This window comes from Puntigrus tetrazona, chromosome 22, assembly GCF_018831695.1.
Source record: "Puntigrus tetrazona isolate hp1 chromosome 22, ASM1883169v1, whole genome shotgun sequence".
NCBI classification, from domain to species: domain Eukaryota; kingdom Metazoa; phylum Chordata; class Actinopteri; order Cypriniformes; family Cyprinidae; genus Puntigrus; species Puntigrus tetrazona.
In genome coordinates this window covers 10710066-10730557 of record NC_056720.1, presented here as the reverse complement: position 1 = coordinate 10730557, position 20492 = coordinate 10710066, and the positions used below count along the sequence as shown (strand labels likewise).

Sequence of the window (20492 nt, the reverse complement as noted above, 5' to 3'; positions counted from 1 at the left end):
TTTATTTTAACAGGTCAGTAGTTCAGAAGGCAAAAAAAATACTGTTCAGGTCTCAGGAGTTCTCTGACAGACTCAAATTAACGCATGTTCTGCCCTTGGGCTCTGGGGAGGAATGTAAACACAACAAGAATGGAGTTGATTGAGGAGACTCACATCTTGGTCCCTCATGGCATTGAGCTGCTCCAATTTCTTGGCCCAGTATCGAGCTTCCTCCTCTGGTATATCTGGAAGTATGAAATCTAATGGTTAGCATTTAAACTTAGGACAGGTGTGGACAAAATGGAGTACTGGAGAAAGTAAAAAACTGCAAGAATACCTAATGGGAGTTCGAATCGTGTATCCAAAAGCACTCGATGGAACGTGGGATCTTTTGTTCCACAGATCTCATTCTCAGCCATAATGACCTGGGAGTCTAAAGTCAGCCATTGTCCTGGACCTTCCTACAAGAGAAAAAAAAGAACTGTGATCAGAAACAAATGTTGTTGTCTGTATATTATTATTTTTTTTAATTACAACAAGACATATATAGCTACAATGTAGTTACTTTTGCATAATGAGGTCTTTATGATAGAAACATTTTTTATATCACAGAAATTTTATATTTTTTGTCACCAGTGTAAGTATTCCAAAAAAACTAAAATGAAGACAAGTAAACAGTGAGTGATTAAATAGGAATTACGAACTAATTTTAAGCAAGATAAAAAAACAAAATACTACTACAGTAGAAAAAATATTGACTGCTGTCACTTTAAGAGCTACCCAAATCTAATAATACTTGTGTTTTCTTTCTCAGCTCTTTGCTTTCACTTAAGACCTAAGTTTCTGTGCTCATGAGGACACTTTTAAAAACGAGCATTTTAACACATACAAGTGTTAAATAACTCCTTTTGGCTTAAACCTCAATACTGAAAATGATCCTGTAGCATAGGATCATTTGTGATCAATTCTGTAGCATTTTTGTGATCCTGTAACATCACGCAAACAAGAAAGCAATAGAGATGACAGTCCAACAGTGTATCTCCCACCCCTATACAGTGTAGCTGATCTACTGAGGTATATAACACTACCAGCTCAAAGTAATTTAGCTTATAGGTTACAGATCTTTGATGGTAACAGAACAGTTGCAAGTTTGAGCTTTGTAAATGTCACAGCTGTTTAATTTAACAAGCCTCTTAATCTGGGATTGCTCAATGGGGGCTGTGCTTATAACATTTTACAACAAACATTGCATAAACAAATTCCACTGGTGCTAGTTAATAAAATACATTTAAACTGAAATATTAATAAATATTAGCCTATAGAGTCCTACAGGCAATGGTTACTGCAACATGTTTGCAATGAGAGCCAAAGCTAGGCATCAGCTACAGATCTACACATATAGCTCTACAGAGGGTGAGAAAAGCTGCAAGCTGTTGGGGGCCAGGCCGGCCATCTGGGCTGTACCTCGTTCGACTGTCGAATGCTGCGCAAAGGGATCCACAATGTGCCAACCATGGTGTCCCAGATCAGTCCTTTGTTCCATACCTCCACCGTCAGGCCCAGATCCAGCCTGTTAATCTCACTAGAACATAAAGTGAACGGTAGTATCGATGACCAAATAGATGGACAGAGATATGCATGTGTTGTTATAATGATATGAAGACACTACTCTGTTATGACATACTATTTCATATACCTTCAGTTAATAAACTCGCATTAAAAATAAAGAGAATTAAGTCAAAATGTTCTGAAATACTGTGAAACTGATAAGACATGCTGAAAAAACAAACCCCAGAGAATGATGGAGGACGAAACCCCCCCCCAAAAAAACAGCACTATATCAAATGGACAGAATATAGCAATAAAAACCAAACAGGGTAAAGACAACAATGCCATCTGTGCCTTGGGCATCTCCAGTGCCGCTCCAGGTGAACCTCCATAGGACTATGGTTTCTAAAGCTGCATCAAATCCTAATAATAGCCTCAACTTTGATATCAAAACCAATCCTTCTTACAGACCACAGGGGCTAATCTAGGGGACAGTGGTGGTGCTGCGTTAGACATCACACAGAAAGATCCAGAGGTGCTGAAGCAGATCTGGATTATAGATGACCCAAGATGAAGCTGGAAAGAATTTTGCAGTGTCAACCAGGTGCTTTTGTGGTTTTGCTCTCAGTACCTCAAAAGGTTGTATATTGCATGTATTAGACACCTACATTGCAAAATGCAAGTGTAAAACATTTTTTATATATGAAAATGATTGGATGCAAGTGTGTTGCCATGTTATTCTAAAGGGTTGTTAGGATGGTCTGTCTGACTACTTGGGGTGTATATTAATGCATATTTATTCTCTGACAGTAGGTGGAGCTTATGGAACAGCAGCAATATACAGTTTCCTATATAAACCCACACATAATTTTCTTTTTCCTTTTTTCATGAACAGTGAGCTTGATCTGCCTGGTAAGGTTTACAGACTTCATAAAAATTGCACACAAATTACATTTATTTAATTTGATTGGAAATTATTGCTGATCCTGACTGCATTAACCAAACTGTGACTGTTTGTTCTAGTATGTTCTAGCTGCTTGATGAGCAACTCAAAAGAGCTAATCGAAAGCCTAAATTTAAGATATTACTTTGTTGTACTTCGCAAACTCGTCTATTTAAATGTTTTACGTATGCTCTTTCAGGACAGCCACAACACATATTCTGTCTTAAGTTTAGAAGACAAGATTTACTGCAATCAGTGCTAAGCAACGTTTGGGCCCTTGAGGGTGAAACCATTAGGGGGTACTACCTGACTGGTACTACCAAGGGAATGCCAACTGTCAGATGCAAAAACAGAAATAGCTCCTTCATCAAGGTGCGAAAGGCTTGAAGCGCAAGTTTGTGACCACAAATGTTTCTAGCTACACAAGCTCAAGTTCTCACGAGATGTTACGGAATGTGTCTTTAATTCAAGTACAGATGGCATACTCAGAATTGCCACTAGGGAACACACATTAAGTATGGGATTTTGAGCTTGGAATACATTGGCCAAACATTTGCATCAGCATCATAGCTTACTTACATTAAGCATGTTTCTAGCCTTTGCTTGTACTCTTAAAGAGAAAGGGAAGAGGAACTCACAACATGAAGTCCTGTTCCCAACATGGCTGACTGCCGCGCACGGCTATGGTGGTGCTTTTCACGTTCTGAACCTTCAGTGACACGTACGTGTTGAATTTCTCTGCACAGAAATTTAATATGCTCTAGCAGGTAAAAAACAAATACAAAAAGATAGTGTGGAAAACTAGCTATATTGAGACTTCAGGCTTACCTTGCGGTCCATCAAGCTTGGCTTTCTTCACTGTAATAGAGAGACGTGTATGTAAATAAGTAATAAACACAATCACACTTTACATATCAGGCAGTGCATTTCACATTCAATATCAGCACATTTGCATTTCTGCAAAAGGGATCTTCAAGGATAGGCTCCAGTTTTTGGACGTTGTCTCAATGCAATGTTTTTTTTTCTTTTTAATGTACCATTTTGCATGGTGGTACCGTGATAAATAAATACTATGCCGATCATTCATTACCACAGTATAAAGTAAACGTAAGTTGAACTGATATCGAAGTATCTATTAATCACAATCTGATTCTATCACTGTACCATGGTACAACCGCAGTACTTTTTTTTTTTATAAACCATCATGTCAAACAACAAAAGAAACACAGAGCTTGGCAAAGGTACAAAATCTACAAAAACAAGTTTCTCTGTGTGAATTATGAACAATTTGAGGGGTTATGAAACTGCAGAGAGGTCTAGAGAGGCAGTGGCTGTCAGTTATGCTTAGGGAAAATCAGAAAAAAAACTGTTCTCCAACTGAGCTCCTTTTAAAGCAGAGTGACGTCAACGACCCCATTCATAATTCATATTCCCCTATTCAGTGTGGGTAGAAGCATCCTCGAGTTAAGGGGACCTTAAAATAATTCCAAGCCTTCCACTGTAATCCTTCACAGTCAGCGTTCCTCTTTAATTTCAGTGCAGAATTTCTCTCTTCTTCTAAAACTCTTACCGGTTGACATTTTTAATACCTGAGAGCAGCTCTAAGTTATACCGAATGCAAAGCATGTGAGTCACAGGTTTATGAAAAACTGATAATATCACAAACAAACCAAATGGAAACCCTGACATTGCATTCGTCTGTTTGCAGACATACTGCAAATCTTCACTTGAATGCTTGGAGAAAATTGAACATGAGCTTCCTGCTGAGAAGGGGGAATGTTAGTGCTGGTTTGTTGCTAGTCTCCAAAGCGGATCAGCTTCCTTAAATTTGGTTGAAGCCGGTCAACACGCATAAACCAGACTAACCAAGGTAGTTGTGCTGGCTAAATTACAGTAGTTAAGAAGATTATTGGGGACACTAGCATCCAAAATACTGAAATGAGTTATATTCCATGAATGCTAATAGCTCCAGATCAGAATATGTGAGTGGTAAGTTATGGAATTGGAGCGAGATGCAGAGTTTGCCCACATTAGTAGTGGGCGATTTCTTTTCTTCATGCTAGGTCGGGTTTTGTGGCTACGAACAAATCACAGCCTTTCTGATAAGTACAACAATTGAACATTTAGTTCATCCGCAACTAGTTACATGCACAGACTGTTAGCTGGTTCACCCAAAAATGAGAACCCCCGTCATTAATTTCTCACCCTCGGGTCGTTTCAAACCCCCAAAGTCCTTTGTTCATCTTTGGAACACAAAATAAGATATATTTGAATAAATCTGAGAGCTTCACGAGAAAGCAAGGGATCTACCACATTTCGGTCACCGAAAGTAAGGACATTGTTAAAATAATTAATGTGACGCCAGTGATCGCAATTTCATGAAGCTACATAAAAAATATTTGTGCGCAAAGAAAACAAAAATACCAAACAAGGCACAGCACATTCAGGTTCTATGTCAGAAAACCAGCCCCAGTGTCAGTAAATGAGCAACAACTAAAAAGTCATTATTTTTGTTTTCTTTGCACACAAATAGTTTTCTCATAACTTCATAAAAATACTTTTAAATAACTGGTGACTATTTTATCGATGTCCTTACTAACTTGCTGGGAATGTGAAAGTTCCCATGCTTTCTATGGAGTGCCAGAAAGCTTTGAGATTTCATTCAAATATCTTATATCCAATTGTTTGAGTTTTTGCTAATGCTTGAAGAAATGGCTTGATTAACGAAAAATTGTGCAACTTTTCATCTGCGATAGGGAATGCATGCCTTGCTTTTGTGTGTGTTTGTGTTGTGTCATGCCGTGTCGTGGGGTTTGTAATAAAGGAGGTGGAATGTAAAAGCACAATTTACAATAGAAAGCTAAAATAACTCTCCTACAACAACTTAAGTGTTCAACAACAACGCTGCAGACAAGAGGTAAATGTCACCATTGTAGTTTTCCATGTTAATGAAGCCAATTTTCTCCATGGCTTTTTAAAAATGTCGGCTTCAGCAGATTTTAACATCTTCTCCACTTAAAAAACTCATACAAAGATAATTTAGGAAAACTCAAAATTTTAAGTTGGCTCAATTTGTTCTTTTTTAAAGTGTATAGAGTGCCGCTACAGTAGACAAGCACCGTAAGGCCTATAGGAAAATGACATTCACCATGAAAGCCTCAAAATGCCCCAGCGCTACACCTCCACTCAAAGTTCCCGCTCACGATTCTCCGTTGTCTCCACCCGCCTCTGCCAGGGTATCCTCTCTCATGCTCCCACGCACCATTTCCTGCCATGTGGCTGGCATGCACGTGTGCTGCCTCTTTATCTCTTCCCCTCTTCCTCTCGCGCTCCATTAATCTCTCTGTGTAGCCAAGCGCGGGCAGAGCGAGCTATATCCTGACACTAAAAATAACCACTTCAGGGTGAATGTTGAGTGAAGGGGTTTTTTGGGTGGGGGCGACTAAAAGCTTGGCATGAAGGGATGATATTAAAACAAGCTTCAAAGAGAGCCAGGATTTACCATGCAGGTGTTTAAAGTAATCCATCAGCGATGAACTGCAGTCTGCAAGTAATTATATACATGAGGGAATTTAAGGGAATATGGCAGACTTTCTCTGAGGACAGAGACATAAATGTAAAAAAAAGACAAATTCTGAATGATGTTATATCAAATAAATACAGACTGCGCTGAAGATGGGCTGCTAAGCTATCGTTTATACCCTTTTATAGTGTTTATTAATAGTCTGTTTATTTTTTATTTTAAATGCAATTTTAATTTGAGCTTTAGTCAGTTTTACATATCATGAAAAAATTAATAAAACTCAAGATTAAATAAAAATAACACACACACACATATATATAAACTTTACTCATTTAATGTGTTTCACACAAATATAGTTTATATCTTTATTTTATTTTGTACATGTTTAGTTTTAGTGATTTGATTCATTTTAATACTCTTACAGTTAACCATTTTTTTTTTTTTTTTTTTTTTTATTTCATCACAGCTTTACATAACTTCACAAAAGGGATTTTAATCGTTTTATTAGCAATAACAGCACTCCTGTAAAGCGATAAAATGTCATGTTTTAATAAATAATATCAAATTAATACAGAGAGCCCTTGAGGGACTGGCGTTTGGCCTGTTTAGTCCATTACATTCAATGTTATTTGGTCTAATCCTGCATGATAATTTTCTCTTTATATCCCTGTATAAATCAACATTTGCAAGTGTTAAATTATACATGGTAAATGTGGATAGCATTAACTACAATACAGCCATATATCTGGGAGGTTAAACAGGCGGTTCTAATCAATTATTTATATAAAAACGAGCCTCGCTTCCTTAGAGCCGGAGCTCATCCAGAAATTAAATCATACCTTCAATCAACAACCTGTATCCACTGCGGAATACACAAAAAGAGACCTTCAGTAGAATGTCAAGGCTGCTCTTTTCCATAAAACGAAGTTATGTTTTGTCATGCGTGCGTCGCGATTTCAGCTAACAGCTTAGAACGCGCTCCGTTGAAACAAATCAGACATTTCAAACAGAGCTTCACCCCGGAAAAGTGGCAAAAAGACGGTTATGTAACAGGGCTGCAAGACTTTCGACATCATCGAAACACATCCACTGGGAATCAGGCAAGCCGTACTGTACATCTGCTCAGGTTACTGAGGCAGGTGCCAAGAATGATGCCAGTCTATGTGACACACTCCCACATGCCCACTGTCACTTTCGGACGCCGGTGGTGAATCCGCTGCCTGTTTAATTACAGAGCGGCGGCAGACGTGCCATGGATCAGAACGCCTGTGTGGGATGTGTTCAAAGAAACATGGCTTACAGTATCATTTAGAATTCGGAGGCTCCTATAACACATCTTCCGCAACAGACCGATCTGATCTGCATGTCATCTTACGTTAAACGGCAATCAAGAAACTGAGCGAGGCAAGCGAAACATGGGCAAGCAGCCCATTACAAACTGCAGACCAAAAAGGCCAACAGTAAGAGCATATGAAAGATTTACACCCAAAGCCGAAGTATTTCCACCTTCACAGACGCAGCGAGACAGTCCCTAATATAATAAATCTAAGGTTGCACGCAATATACACGAACCAACAATAAACTGTAGTTTTTACGGCATGTATTGATCTCGGTTAATGTTCATTTCTATACATGAAAATGAAAATGAAACACGATAATATACGTCAGAAATGTTAACATTAAAATAAGTGCAACCAAGGGCAAAAATAATAAATGAAGGCGTCAATATGCCTAATTTTTAATAGTAAAATATTAATATCGTGTTACTTTAGATATAAAAAAACGGTGAATTAAAATTAAAAAATTAAACAAATTACCATAATGAAATTTAAATAAACAAAACTTGCTACTTCTGACATTAAACCAACTGCAAATAAATAAATAGATAAATAAATAAATAAATAAATAAATAAAAAGAAAAATTCAGATAAAGGTCATTCTGCCTTATTTTTAATAGTAAAATATCACAGGTTCGTTACATTTTAACACTATTACATTACTGTAACACATTAACCAAGATTTTATTTTAAAAAACTGTAAATATAAGCAAAGATTAACATAAAGAATGTAAGTTCAATTCAATTTAAAATGAAATTAAAAACATAATAAAATATTTAGAAATGAGAATGAGTATATTAGAATAGATTTGAATGGCTTTGCTATGTAATAGCGTTAAAATATATTTATTGTTATATTAAAATGCATAGCTTAATTTAATGTTTCAGATGTCCGTCCCTCTATCAACAAAAGGGCTGTAAAAGGCTGTAGATTCTATTCATCTGTCACATAATCGTTCAAAAATATTATTTTCTATTTGTATCCGACAGTTCATTTAGTAAAAAACGGATGGCCATTACGCCAAAGAGAACGACACCTGTGATGCTCTCTATTCATCGAGAAGGTTTTGAACCCCAAAGCAATTTTACCACTGTACAGTAAACACGGTTAAAAATAGATATATCATACATCAAAGCAGATCCCAACGGAGCAGGGGAGCAAAGCGAAGCTCCATTTGGAACATCAAGGGAACACACCCCTGAATCCTGACTGCATTTCAAACACGGGTGGCTTCAGCACACCGACGCAAGTCCTTTCTAGAGCGTCTCCGCGAACAAAGCGCACATTTTAAGCAAAACCAACAAAAGAGTAAGTTATTAAGCTATAGTTAATAAAAATAATCACAAAAGAGTCATTGCACAGAGGGGACACTCCTACTTTATCCATTTCATACCGTAACCACACAGCTCCGCTTCGGTTGCATGGATATAACCAATAATAATACTACTACTAATAATAATAAACTCCACTGGGGACGAATATACAATCAGTTATTGATCAATGATCACATTGATAAGCATACACGCGTTTGCAAAGCATGCATTTGGATCAAAAACAGCATCAAGTGACAACGTATCTTTAATGCGATGACATATTTAACCCTTATTTTAATTAAATACAATTATTAGTATATATATATATATATATATATATATATATATATATATATATATATATATATATATATATATATATATATATATAACGCACAACCAACAGCTAGTATGCATCCATGCGTGAAATAACACACTTACCTCCAACACACAGCAGTGACATCTCTTTAATACTTATTATTTTCGCCCTTCCGCGTTGTTTTAGATAAATTAAACAGTTGCAAAAACGACTCGCGGATTTTTTTGCTTTTTTTCTGGACGTTGAGAAACCTCCCTTCCCGTAAATCAAACTCTACCCACCCCCCTAAACAAAAAAATTACAAAAGCAACAGCCCTATTCCGAGCCCTCCGGATCGTTCGAGCCGAGGGTGCTTTCGGCCAGCCCTCTCGACGTGACCCGCTGTTAGTCGGGCTGTGTGCGGTCCTCGGCGCTGTTTTTTCAGCCGCTCGTAACGCGACGCGCAGCCATCTTGTTCAGCACCGCCGCCGCGAGGAGAGCTACTACCGTGACGTCACGGCACCGAGCCGCGCGCGCGAGCGATGCCGTGACGGCGGCGGAGCACGCGGACGCCCCGCCGGCTCGTTTCCGGCTGTATAACCCGGCGCGACCCGACACAGAGCGCGGAGAACTCGCCAAGAACTCCCGGCCTTTACAAATACAGTTCAATTTATATGCGAGGTGGAAATTAACAACCGTCTTAAACATGTCGAAAACCCTTCTTAAAGGGATAGTTCACCCTAAAATGCCATTTCCAAAATTGTCGTGAAAGACAAACGGAGAGTGAATAAAGGTCTCGGACGTTAATTTGTCAAAAGACTTTTGACTGAGGGTGTAACATTATGTATCACCTTTTTATGTCAATTGCAAATTTTGTGAACATATTGCATAAATTAAAACTACAGAGGGATACTGCAGCTGCTGCATCTTTTAAAAAAACTAGTATAAAATTGGATATAAAGCACTGAGAGTTCATTCATATTTGAAATGCATTGTATGACGGCTGTGATTTATTAATAATTTTATACGTCTCGTATTCGTTTTGGCTACATTCAATAAGAAAAGATGGATGAAGTCATATTCAGTTCTCAGGTCTGAAGGAAAACTTTATTAATTTGATATATATATATATATAAAAATTATTGCAAAAGGATATGATGCATTTCATTCCATCAAGCGAACACTCCTTTTTTTTTTTTTCCTTTAGGCTTTTCTTTATACTGTGGCCAATGTCACCCTCTACTGGATAAGCATGCCAGTAAAAGCGGAATAAAAGTAATGGAACCATAAAAAAATAATAATAATTCTTTCAAGACTTTATTATCTTTTTTCATATTAAAACGATTGATACAAAAAGAAAAAAAAATAAACCCATTCAAGTACATCACCAAAGCAGTGTTAACTCTCGACGCCCGGAATATTTTAATGCTAGAAATCATCACCCTTTGCGATGCCAGCTGACTTAAAAGTTTGTTCAAAAGGGAATGCAAACAAAAACAAACATTACTCGGGGATTTTAATTCAGAAAACGATGATTAGGAATGTCACTCAATGTTTAGAGTAAAACTGATGGTGCGATACTCACCCAATGTAAAACACTGCACTTTACATTTCGTTACAACTTCAGTAAAAGACGATTTTATTTTGTAAAAATCATAGCATGCCTTTAAACCATGCTTTCCGTGATTCTAAACAGACCTGGTCTTTGAACGAGCTGCTGTAACCGTCAAAGCAACAATAATATAATGCATTATATCACATGTCAATGACTTCAGAATCCGCCAGCACCAGTGTTACAAATTAGCTTATCGGCTAGTAAAAAATATCCAATTAAACCGTATGGCCCATTACATCCTGAAAGGCAGAGAAATCGTAGGTAGAGCACGGCGATCCCGGGTCTTCCCAATGCTTGGGACTTTTAGATCCACCGCAACTGTAGACATGTTTTCAAAGCTTCTCACTGGAGGAAAATAAAGAAGAACCGGGCGGCTATCAGAAGGCAGCGGTGGACAGTAACAGTGCATTTAAGATTTACGATATGAAGAAATCAACAAACCGGTGAAAGAATAGTTACCTGTCTAGGTGAGCCAAGAGCTCCTGTAGCTTGATGACTAAGGCGCGATGCTCATGAGGCCTGCTCTCTAAAGCACTACTCAAGCGACTCAGGTACGAGTCCAGCGTTCCAATCGATGGCGTCTCACCTGTGCCTGAAAAAAACAAAAACAAAATGGTTTTCATCGCGATGCAAAAAAATACAATCGTCCATCATGGTGCTGGTGATATGGGAACAGTAGAGTACTGACCTGGCAAAGGCACAGTGGCCAGGCTGTTGACCAGGGTCTGTTTGATGGCCTGTAGGTGGCGCTGTAGAGCTTGCGTGCGAAGCTCATCCTGGCCCAGCTCGGCCTCCAGTCGCTCTTTAGCGCTGAACATGTCGGCAATGTGCTTCTGGAGAACCGAGTTCTGCTCTTCGAACTCCACGTTAGCCTTGCGCAGTCGCCGCAGCTCTGCTTCTCGCGCTGGGGAAACGAGCGAACGAGCGTTTAAGAATACAGCTTTCCACGCTGGCGTTAAAGCGGTGCGCGTCGCTGGGCTGGGACGGTACAAAGACGCGTCGAAAAACGAGAAACGATTCGACACCGATTTTGAGATTTTCTGAATGCGTCGCGGTTTACCTGGAATCGATTCCGAGCTCACTTTTGAACAACAGATGGCGCTGCGTGCTTTAGAAAGAGCCGTACACACACTTGAACCTAAAATAATCATTCATGCAATTTGCTAAAAATAACAGCATTCTGAGCAGAGGTGAAATTCAGACGTTCTTCTTCAGCGTTCTTCTTCATGAGCATTTGAGTGTGAATTAAAAACTAGATTAGAGTGCCATCTGCAGTTAAAATCTAAGCTCAGAACAGATTCCAGAGGAATCACGATGCACTCTGCATTTTCTCGTCCCAGCCCTAGTGTAGTTGTTACGTATAAAATGAATAAATGAATAAAAACACCTTTGTTTTGGTCTAAAAATTCTTCTGTGAAGATAGGGACGTCAAATCTGGCTGTTAAGTCCGAGTTCTGAAAGAACATTTCCTCATGAGACAAGTTGTAAGGACAATTTCTGGACTAGTTTGTACTTCAGGAATGGGGTGGGAATGTCTAGGAATTCAGGCTTTGTCCGTGTGCTTACCTTAAAACCTGCAGATCCTGAACTGTTGGCGTTGATAATGACAGAAGTCAACTCCTCTGTAACACAAACAAAAAATGATTTGCTAACACTTGCACTATTTCTAATTTTCGACAAAAAAAAACAAAACAAAAGCATTTTTTTTTTACCTCTCTTAATTCTCTTATCCTGAACTTTTGCACATGTGATCTGGTAAGCTTCACTTTTTTGATACTCCCTGAGTTCTCGTGCGTACTGCATTTTGTCTCTTTCGGCTTCGTCTAGATAGCGCTGTTTAAAAAGATAAAATAAAATGATCACAATGATGACGTTTGAAGGAATGATTTACCCCAAAGTTAAAGTTCGCTAGCGGTTTATTCATTTAGGAGGCCCGTTTTTGTTTTATTATCATAGCTTCATCAATGGATGCTCTGCAGTGAATGGGTGCCATCTTTTAGTACGTCAATTAATGTCTTGTGAAGTGAACATCTGCAAAAAAAATCTCTCATTACATAATCACAATATCTCTTTCATTTCAAACTGGCCAAAAAAAAGAGCCTATAATCCATAATAATGCTTCCTCCAGTGAAAAAGTCCATGCTCTGTTGTTCTCACATCAACATATTTCTGTAGAGCTTTGCACATTTCCCTTCCGATTCAGATGAGACGACTTTTCTTGCATATTATTTTTATCAGCTTTCCTTCTGAAGGCACCCATTCACTGTAGAGGGTCCTCTGAGAGCACATAATGATACGTTTCTCCAAATCTGTTCTGATGGAGAAACAAACTGCATCTACATCTCGGATGGCCTGAGGGCAAGTACGCTTTCAACAAATTTTCATTCTCGGGTGAAATATTACTGTAAAAGCAAACATCTAGATAGCCAGTTCGCACAAACACAAAAAACACCTGTTTGTCATGAGGAGCCAGACGGCTCCATTCTGCTCCGAGTCTCTTGGTAATTTCTGGGAAGGGGAGATCAGGATGAAGTGCCCGGATGTGTTCCCGTCTCTCATTCAAGAAGCGCACGTAGCCAGTAACTGGAGCCTTGGGGCCGTTTGGCAACACCTTCTTTCTCTTCTTCCCTTTCGGCCAGCCTCGCTTCTTTACTGGCTGGGAAGTCGATTGATTCTGTAACAAAATCGATTAGAATTGATAGGAATCACATTTGGAGAGAGTATATGAGGAGCACATGAGTGTGCTCGATTATGCCGACCACAACACCTTTTACTATAACGTAATTACGCGACGTACGTACTCTGCTAACGAAGAAACGTAAGGAGTTGGGATCTTACCTCTTCTTGTGCTGTGTCTATGTGCTGAGAGTCCTTAGATGCCGGAGCATCAGTTTGCTCTTGCTTTACGCCACCCATTACATGAATTCAGACAATTCTGGGACACAAACATGAAAGCGCAGATTATTTATTTGCTTTTTACCTGCAACATAATAAACGTTAATTAAACTTTCTTTTAAAGCCTTATTTTGTTTTGCCAAGATATTTCTATATATTCTATTTTTTATGTTTTTTATGTATGTATATATGTGTGTATATATATATATATATATATATATATATATATATATATATATATATATATATATATTTTTTTTTTTAATAAATCTATAAACTACTCAAAAGTAACTAAACTTACGGAAGGAGGATCTTTATATTATATTATCTTAACGATGCTGCCGGAATATTGTAGGGCAGCACAGCCGCAAAATGCTGCTGTGTTTTGAAAACACAGCCATTAAATCCATTGTTGGTTTATTTAATACGTTTCGTTTGTATATAATATATAGTCAATTGTATATTTGCAAACACACATGCGTGCGAATCGGAGCTTTAGGTGCATTCATGTTTAAAAACGACTTTTTTCTGCATCACCGGTTATTATTAGCTAAAGTAGCACAGTTGGCTAACTAGCCTCTGTTGAAGCACAGACAAAATAAACCAATCTCGAATATAAAGATAAATTATGTATTTATATTTATGTATTTATATCTATTTGTATTCATCAAAATCTCTCGGAAGTTTAATACACACTAATTCCACTTACCTAAATTAATGCCTGTTTTCTTAACTCAAACGCTAGCCCAGCTAAAAACGTTGGTTTGATTGACAGTTCCTTGGTGGCTTTGATTGGTTGGTGGGTTTGGGTAGGCGGGGCGAAGGGCAACGTGCTTCGTTTGCATTGCGCATGACTGGAAATAAAGTTTATTTTTTATCATCTGTATATTTTTAAATGGGAGTTTTAAAGCAATTGTACATTTTCTGCAATGACTACTCAACTATATTCAACAGTTGGGACACTAATTATGGTGTATAATAATATCGATATATGAATCAAGTAAAATTTTCGTACAGACATCGTTTATTCTATCAAAGACTTATTAAACATAGATGTATCACATCTATATATATATATATATATATATATATATATATATATATATATATATATATATATATATATATATATATATATATATACACACACACACACATATATACACACACACACTCACTCAATAAATACATTAATTTATTTATTGGCTGTAAACCATTGCACTACAAGATCAACTGTGGTCTTACCACATTTGCAGTAAATTACAAAAGCACCTGGAGCCTATGGCTTTGTAGTAAAATCAAGGTAGATTAGTAAATACAAAATGTGTTAATACTGTCGGAGAAATAATTAACGATAATTTTATTTTTATAATTAATTTATTTCCAAAATAATTGGCTTTTCTTGGAGACAAGGCAAACCATTAAGCTCTGTCAATTAATCAGACATATGTAATAATTATAAGTATCTAAACTTATTATTTTATGATTTATTTAGATTATCGATATTATTGCAATAGTCGTAACATAAACTTGCTATTATTGGTGCGCAGTGAGATTTTACACTAAACAGAGAGCATCTAGCCAATAAAAAAATAATAATACAAATAATTTGACCTTATTCACAATATTACCATAACCATATGGGAATATAACCATAGGGATTGTCAAACAGGTCTTCTCACACACACACACACACACACACACATATACATATATATATATATATATATATATATATATATATATATATATATATATATATATATATATATATATATATATATTTGTAAATAATGATTTAAAAAAGTAATCAAATAAACTAAGAACCTGTAAAACCGCACTCATCGACTGATTTTAGTTCTATTTAACATACATGTTCACAATTACACGTATAGTTTAACTTTAATAAACTTATTTTTTAAACATGTGGGAAAAGTTGCTCTCTTAGTCTCACGCCATTTGCACATTTCGCACTTCCTAGAATGAAAACATTTCCACGAGCACCTGCCTCCTTCTCCAACAAAAGCGCTGGCCGGAGAATAAAACGGCCACGTCCTAAACACGAAAGCTAAAAAGGCGAGAAGGCCAAGTCAATTAAAAGCGGCTCGACGATGTTCGAGTCTCTCGCGGGAAGGCAGTCATTTGGCCAGCGTTTCTGGTTATGCGCTGTTGTGTATGTTTATTCCAGCAAAGCCTGCAGTGTTCGCCATCCAAGATGGCTGCGGGTGAAAGCAACAGCCGATCCTCGTGCCTAAACCTGTCTAATTCGGGGCCGCTGGGCAATGCGCCGCCGAGCAACAGCGCCCACTCCTCACCCGCCAGCAACGGGGGAGCCGTGGCCGCAGCCGGGGGGGTGAACCGGAGCGCGGGGAACGCGAACCCCCGGTCGGGCCCGGAGAACGGCGGAGGCGCCGAGTCTGCGGTGAGGAGCGCCCCGAGCGCGCACAACCCTCCGCGGCAGTCGGTCGGTCCGAGCGGAGCGACTTCAGGCGCTGCGTCAAACATGACGGCGACACCATCATCATCATCCTCCTCATCCTCGTCCACCGCATCCTCCGCCGCCGCCGACGCGTCCGCCGCCGTCGCCTCGCTTCCCAGCAGCCCGGCTTCGGTTTTGGTTTATCGAGAGCCGGTCTACAACTGGCAAGCGACAAAAAGTACAGTGAAAGAAAGGTTTGCATTTTTGTTTAACAACGAAGTGCTAAGTGACGTCCATTTTTTGGTTGGGAAGGGAATGGGAGTGCAGCGCATTCCAGCGCACAGGTAGGGATGAATAGCGGTCTGTTTTGTATGTTTTACTGGAGTCGTTTTTGAAATCATTCTGTATTTTGCAATAAACTGAGCTTATGGCAAACTCTCCCGCTCGATGAATATGAACTATAAGCATTTGTTTCGGCGAGGTTAAGTCCATATTTAATCCTCAAATGGCCGTGTTTACAGTCCGGTCCCGTTGCTCTTCGCAGATTTGCTCTCGCTGTGGGAAGTGCCGTGTTTGATGCCATGTTCAACGGTGGCATGGCAACAACGTCGACCGAAATTGAACTGCCAGATGTGGAACCGGCTGCATTTCTAGCCCTTCTCAAGTAAGAATGGGCCGCGGAATGCTTCGCTGCACGCTTAATGCTCTGTACTGCTCTTCTGTGTGTTGACCCCTGTTGTCATAACGTCCTTCAGATGCCCTCTGCCATGTAACTGCAGTCAGCAGGCCATTGCAAAAATTTACCATGGTGTATATATATATATATATATATATATATATATATATATATATATATATATATATATATGTACACACACGTGTTTCTGTCTATATAGCATACGGGTTCTGTTCCCCACCAATACCCTACAACAGTGCGAGTACGCCTTTGCATTGATAGCTTTTAAACGATTGCGGTGGCTGGAGCGACGCTATTTTGGCGGAAATAAACAGTTACCGTGGTAAACGTTTGTAATGAATCAACAACACTAGACACTGTGGACAGATGTAACGGCTAGCCTCAAACCAGCAATAAACCGGGGATCAATAATGCTTCCTTGTGACCGTCTATATCTGCTGAACTGTGTATCAAGACGCGTGTCTTTCTGTCAGTCTGTAAGCCTGTAATAGTTTTTTTCCTTTCGCGAATTGCAGATTTTTATACTCCGATGAAGTGCAAATTGGACCGGAGACCGTCATGACCACGCTTTACACGGCCAAAAAGTACGCAGTACCGGCGCTCGAAGCCCACTGCGTCGAATTCTTGAAGAAAAACCTACGTGCTGACAATGCTTTCATGTTGCTTACCCAGGTAATCACATGGGTTTGAGTCCGATTTGATATTGGCAACAGGAACTGATGTGTTGTCCCCTAGCCACCTCGAGCCCTTGTTTGACAGCTCCCTTTCAAATCCTAGCAAACACGCCTCAAGCTTATCGAGTGTGGTCTGTTTTTTTACGCGCAGTCTATTATAGATTACACGAAAGCACGGTTCTTTCTGCTTTTAGGCACGGCTTTTTGACGAGCCCCAGCTGGCTAGTCTCTGTTTAGAGAATATCGACAAGAACACCGCTGATGCTCTAGCCGCCGAGGGATTTACGGATATCGACCTCGGTACTGCTCTTAAGTATCAAATCTCACAACAAAATACAATCGGAAGAGTAAGCAAGAAATAGACCGTTTTTTTTTTTTACGTTACCTCCTGTGCAGACACCCTTGTGGCGGTCCTGGAGAGAGACACGCTGGGTGTACGGGAAGTGCGTCTCTTCGGGGCTGCGGTTCGTTGGGCGGATGCTGAGGCCCAAAGGCAACAGTTGCAGCCCACGCCGGAGAACAAGCGTAGAGTGTTGGGAAAAGCTCTTTCCCTTATTCGCTTCCCGCTTATGACTATTGAAGAGTTCGCAGCAGGTAATTTCACGAGTGCTTTTAAAACAAAAGGGTTTTATTTCACCGTCTAAGCTAAAAGGCTAGTATTAGCTGCACTACGTTCATGAAGCTAAACCTTGTGTATGCGCTCGGTAGGTCCGGCTCAGTCTGGTATACTCACGGACCGGGAGGTGGTCAGTCTGTTCCTGCATTTTACCGTCAATCCAAAACCACACGTCGAGTTTATCGACCGGCCCCGCTGTTGCCTCCGGGGGAAAGAGTGCAGTATCACACGTTTCAGTCAAGTGGAGAGCCGCTGGGGCTACAGCGGAACCAGTGACCGCATCCGGTAAGCGTGCGCTTTTAAAACCATCGATTTGAAAAGTGCCGAGTCATTGAACGGGAACTTTTATTCTAGCCATTTTATTTAACTGACATTGGCGGAACGTTAAAAACTGTTGTCAAGTAATGCTTGCATTCAAATTCCACAGGTTTTCGGTGAACCGCAGAATATTCGTGGTGGGATTTGGGCTCTATGGGTCCATACACGGTCCAACTGACTATCAGGTCAACATCCAGGTGAGAACAAAAAAAAAATTCACATTTTAAGTGTGATCTGGCCGCAGTACGTTCACTGACAGCGCATGCCTGACAGATGGTCTTTCTATCTAAGTGGGTGATTCTTGGCCAGAATCAATTTCAATAAAGAGCAGATGTAACGCTGCAAGGCAAGAGTCTAGCAGACTACTAATTTTTGCAGTTTTTGAACTTGAAGTTGATCTTGTAAGTGTGTAAACGTGAGTGGTTATGGTGTACGTTTTCTTTTAATTTAGATTATACATACAGATAGCAATACAGTTCTCGGTCAGAACGATACAGGCTTCAGCTGCGATGGAACGGCCAGTACCTTCCGAGTCATGTTCAAGGAGCCTGTGGAAATTCTTCCCAGCGTCAACTACATTGCCTGCGCCACCCTCAAGGTACTGTTGATGTATTAGCACCATACATATGTGAGCTGCTCTTCAAACTTTGCTATTTGTAAATGGAACTTTTTTGACTGCACACGTCGTTCCCTGGAAATGCTTTTAGAATAATCATTTAATACAATATCTATAGAGTTCAAGACAGTACTTCACGAATTCTAAATTAATCTTTGATGGATTGATGCGTTTGCAGGGGCCAGACTCTCATTATGGGACCAAAGGGATGCGTAAAGTCACCCACGAAGCCCCTGCTACTGGTACAAAGACCTGCTTTACGTTCTGCTACGCTGCAGGCAACAACAATGGCACTTCTGTAGAGGATGGACAAATCCCAGAGGTCATCTTCTACACATAATGACCAAGCAGAATCATCTCACCATTAAGGATTCTTGCATTGCATTTTGTGGCCAATTCAACGGTCTCCATGTAGACCGGCGACCAAATACTGATCTCATTTCTAATGAGTTTTGTTTCTAATATTTTGAAGCATGAGAATTCAGTCCTTTCAAAGTGTACTTAGGGTACAGATTCTGTTTCTACCCAAGTAGCACCTTGTAGTACCACCTTGATGTTATGAGCAGCCAATGTCATTGCTAATTAATGAACAAATAGGTGAACTTGTCATTGCAATGATCTACTACAGGTACGGTTTAATTCTAGAGAGTAACTCTCTTTCATTTGTAAATTTATTTGAATGTTGACAACTGGTGTTTCTTTTGGTTCCACCTTTTGACCCTTGATTGTTCAACGCTAATCAGTCCTTCAAATCGCACTGATGCACTTGAACCCCCAGGTGCAACAGCAAATTTGGGGAAAGTACACTACATTTCAATTAAGACATCAATTTATTGTAAAATGGACTGTTACGTACCCGTTTTGAGTGGCCTGCACCCCTTGCTAGAGGTGAAACTCCAGTTCTTTGACGGCAATGTGAACAGTAGATGTTTAAGGTGTTTTACCATAGTTGCCCTTCTTGTAGTGATAAACCACAAGAGCACTTGCATTCACAATGCCACGATGTAACAAAAACAAACTCTAAAGTATTGACTGCAGTGAAATACTGAACATTTGTTACAGATTCTGAATATTCATTTAAGATGTTGATACGAGATGAACAGGAAACAGCTTCATGAATGTACCAATGCTTACTTTGTAAGCACTGTAAATAATGTCCTTGTCTTGTTTCTGTTCAATTAAAGTCTGCACCCAAAGCTTGTTATAATCAATCAATTGATGCAGCATACATGGAACCCAATACTAAACCACTTGATTTTTGAGAGTAGTGTTTGCTTAAAAAAAAAAAAAAAAAAAAAAATCAGATGAGGCTGAACCCCCACCCCCAGGTTTCCAAGTCTCGGCTAGAAGACTCTTTGCATACCAAATCAGATTGCTTTTAAACTAGCTCATCTGTCACCGCTTGTTTCAAACACGTTTGGAAATGTGGTTTAATACTTTGACATTGAACGTGCATGAACAACAGTGATTACCTTAAATGCTAATTAGAGTTGACATGAAATCAGTCTAGACTACAACGTTAGTCTAAATAGGTTTTGTATGTACCACTGTACAAATTAAGCCCTTATTTTTGTGTAAAAGGGAAACTGTCCAGACTATAATCCAGAAAAGAAAGGATTACTTTGAAATTAGCACCAAAATTTACAATACCCTTGAGTACACATGAACACTCCCTACACCTTTTTAAGTTAAAGTGTACA

The 20492-nt window shown here is 39.3% G+C and overlaps 4 protein-coding genes across 18 annotated transcripts in view; 2 read left to right on the top strand and 2 right to left on the bottom strand.

Annotated features, from left to right (window-relative positions):
• Window positions 1–9458, bottom strand: part of unc13a (unc-13 homolog A (C. elegans)) — a 38772-nt gene extending 29314 nt beyond the window's left edge. For 4 of the 11 annotated variants that reach the window (XM_043223231.1, XM_043223234.1, XM_043223232.1 and 1 more), the window contains exons 1-6: window positions 9086–9458; window positions 3299–3328; window positions 3109–3208; window positions 1444–1561; window positions 317–440; window positions 154–224 (exon numbers count right to left, since the gene is read on the bottom strand). In XM_043223231.1, the coding sequence (XP_043079166.1) occupies window positions 154–224; window positions 317–440; window positions 1444–1561; window positions 3109–3208; window positions 3299–3328; window positions 9086–9107 (465 nt within the window). In that variant the 5' untranslated portion in view covers window positions 9108–9458. The remainder of the gene's footprint in view (window positions 1–153; window positions 225–316; window positions 441–1443; window positions 1562–3108; window positions 3209–3298; window positions 3329–9085) is intronic. The other 7 variants (XM_043223236.1, XM_043223237.1, XM_043223239.1 and 4 more) reach the window with 2 other exon arrangements.
• Window positions 1–20492, top strand: part of LOC122327734 (CUGBP Elav-like family member 5) — a 1183696-nt gene that overhangs the window by 920265 nt on the left and 242939 nt on the right. The window lies entirely within an intron of this gene.
• hmg20b (high mobility group 20B) lies at window positions 10241–14318 on the bottom strand. Its single transcript, XM_043223318.1, has 9 exons — window positions 14162–14318; window positions 13396–13492; window positions 13010–13231; window positions 12270–12390; window positions 12124–12179; window positions 11945–12011; window positions 11246–11461; window positions 11017–11149; window positions 10241–10902 (listed from the first exon to the last, which is right to left on the bottom strand). Exons 2-9 carry the CDS (start codon window positions 13471–13473, stop codon window positions 10890–10892), a joined length of 906 nt encoding a protein of 301 aa, XP_043079253.1. The 5' UTR covers window positions 13474–13492; window positions 14162–14318; the 3' UTR covers window positions 10241–10889.
• On the top strand, window positions 15398–19988 carry btbd2a (BTB (POZ) domain containing 2a). Of its 3 annotated transcripts, none has more exons than XM_043223278.1 (9): window positions 15398–16215; window positions 16416–16535; window positions 17084–17240; window positions 17437–17542; window positions 17639–17836; window positions 17951–18143; window positions 18286–18373; window positions 18628–18774; window positions 18971–19988. In XM_043223278.1, the coding sequence occupies exons 1-9, from the start codon at window positions 15614–15616 to the stop codon at window positions 19130–19132; spliced, it is 1773 nt and encodes a 590-aa protein (XP_043079213.1). In that variant the 5' UTR covers window positions 15398–15613; the 3' UTR covers window positions 19133–19988. The 3 variants fall into 3 exon arrangements, with proteins under 3 accessions (XP_043079213.1, XP_043079214.1, XP_043079215.1); XM_043223279.1 differs by having other exon boundaries at window positions 15399–16125; XM_043223280.1 differs by lacking the exon at window positions 16416–16535 and having other exon boundaries at window positions 15400–16125.

Coding starts and splice junctions, on each gene's coding strand:
- btbd2a (XM_043223278.1), top strand. CDS start 15,614: ATGCGCTGTTGTGTATGTTTATTCCAGCAAAGCCTGCAGTGTTCGCCA. Junction 17,543..17,638: donor ATTTACGGATATCGACCTCG/GTACTGCTCTTA, acceptor CCTCCTGTGCAG/ACACCCTTGTGGCGGTCCTG. Junction 18,374..18,627: donor ACTATCAGGTCAACATCCAG/GTGAGAACAAAA, acceptor CTTTTAATTTAG/ATTATACATACAGATAGCAA.
- hmg20b (XM_043223318.1), bottom strand. CDS start 13,473: ATGGGTGGCGTAAAGCAAGAGCAAACTGATGCTCCGGCATCTAAGGAC. Junction 12,391..13,009: donor TGGCTCCTCATGACAAACAG/GTGTTTTTTGTG, acceptor CTTTTTAAACAG/CGCTATCTAGACGAAGCCGA. Junction 11,150..11,245: donor GGCCACTGTGCCTTTGCCAG/GTCAGTACTCTA, acceptor TGTTTTTTTCAG/GCACAGGTGAGACGCCATCG.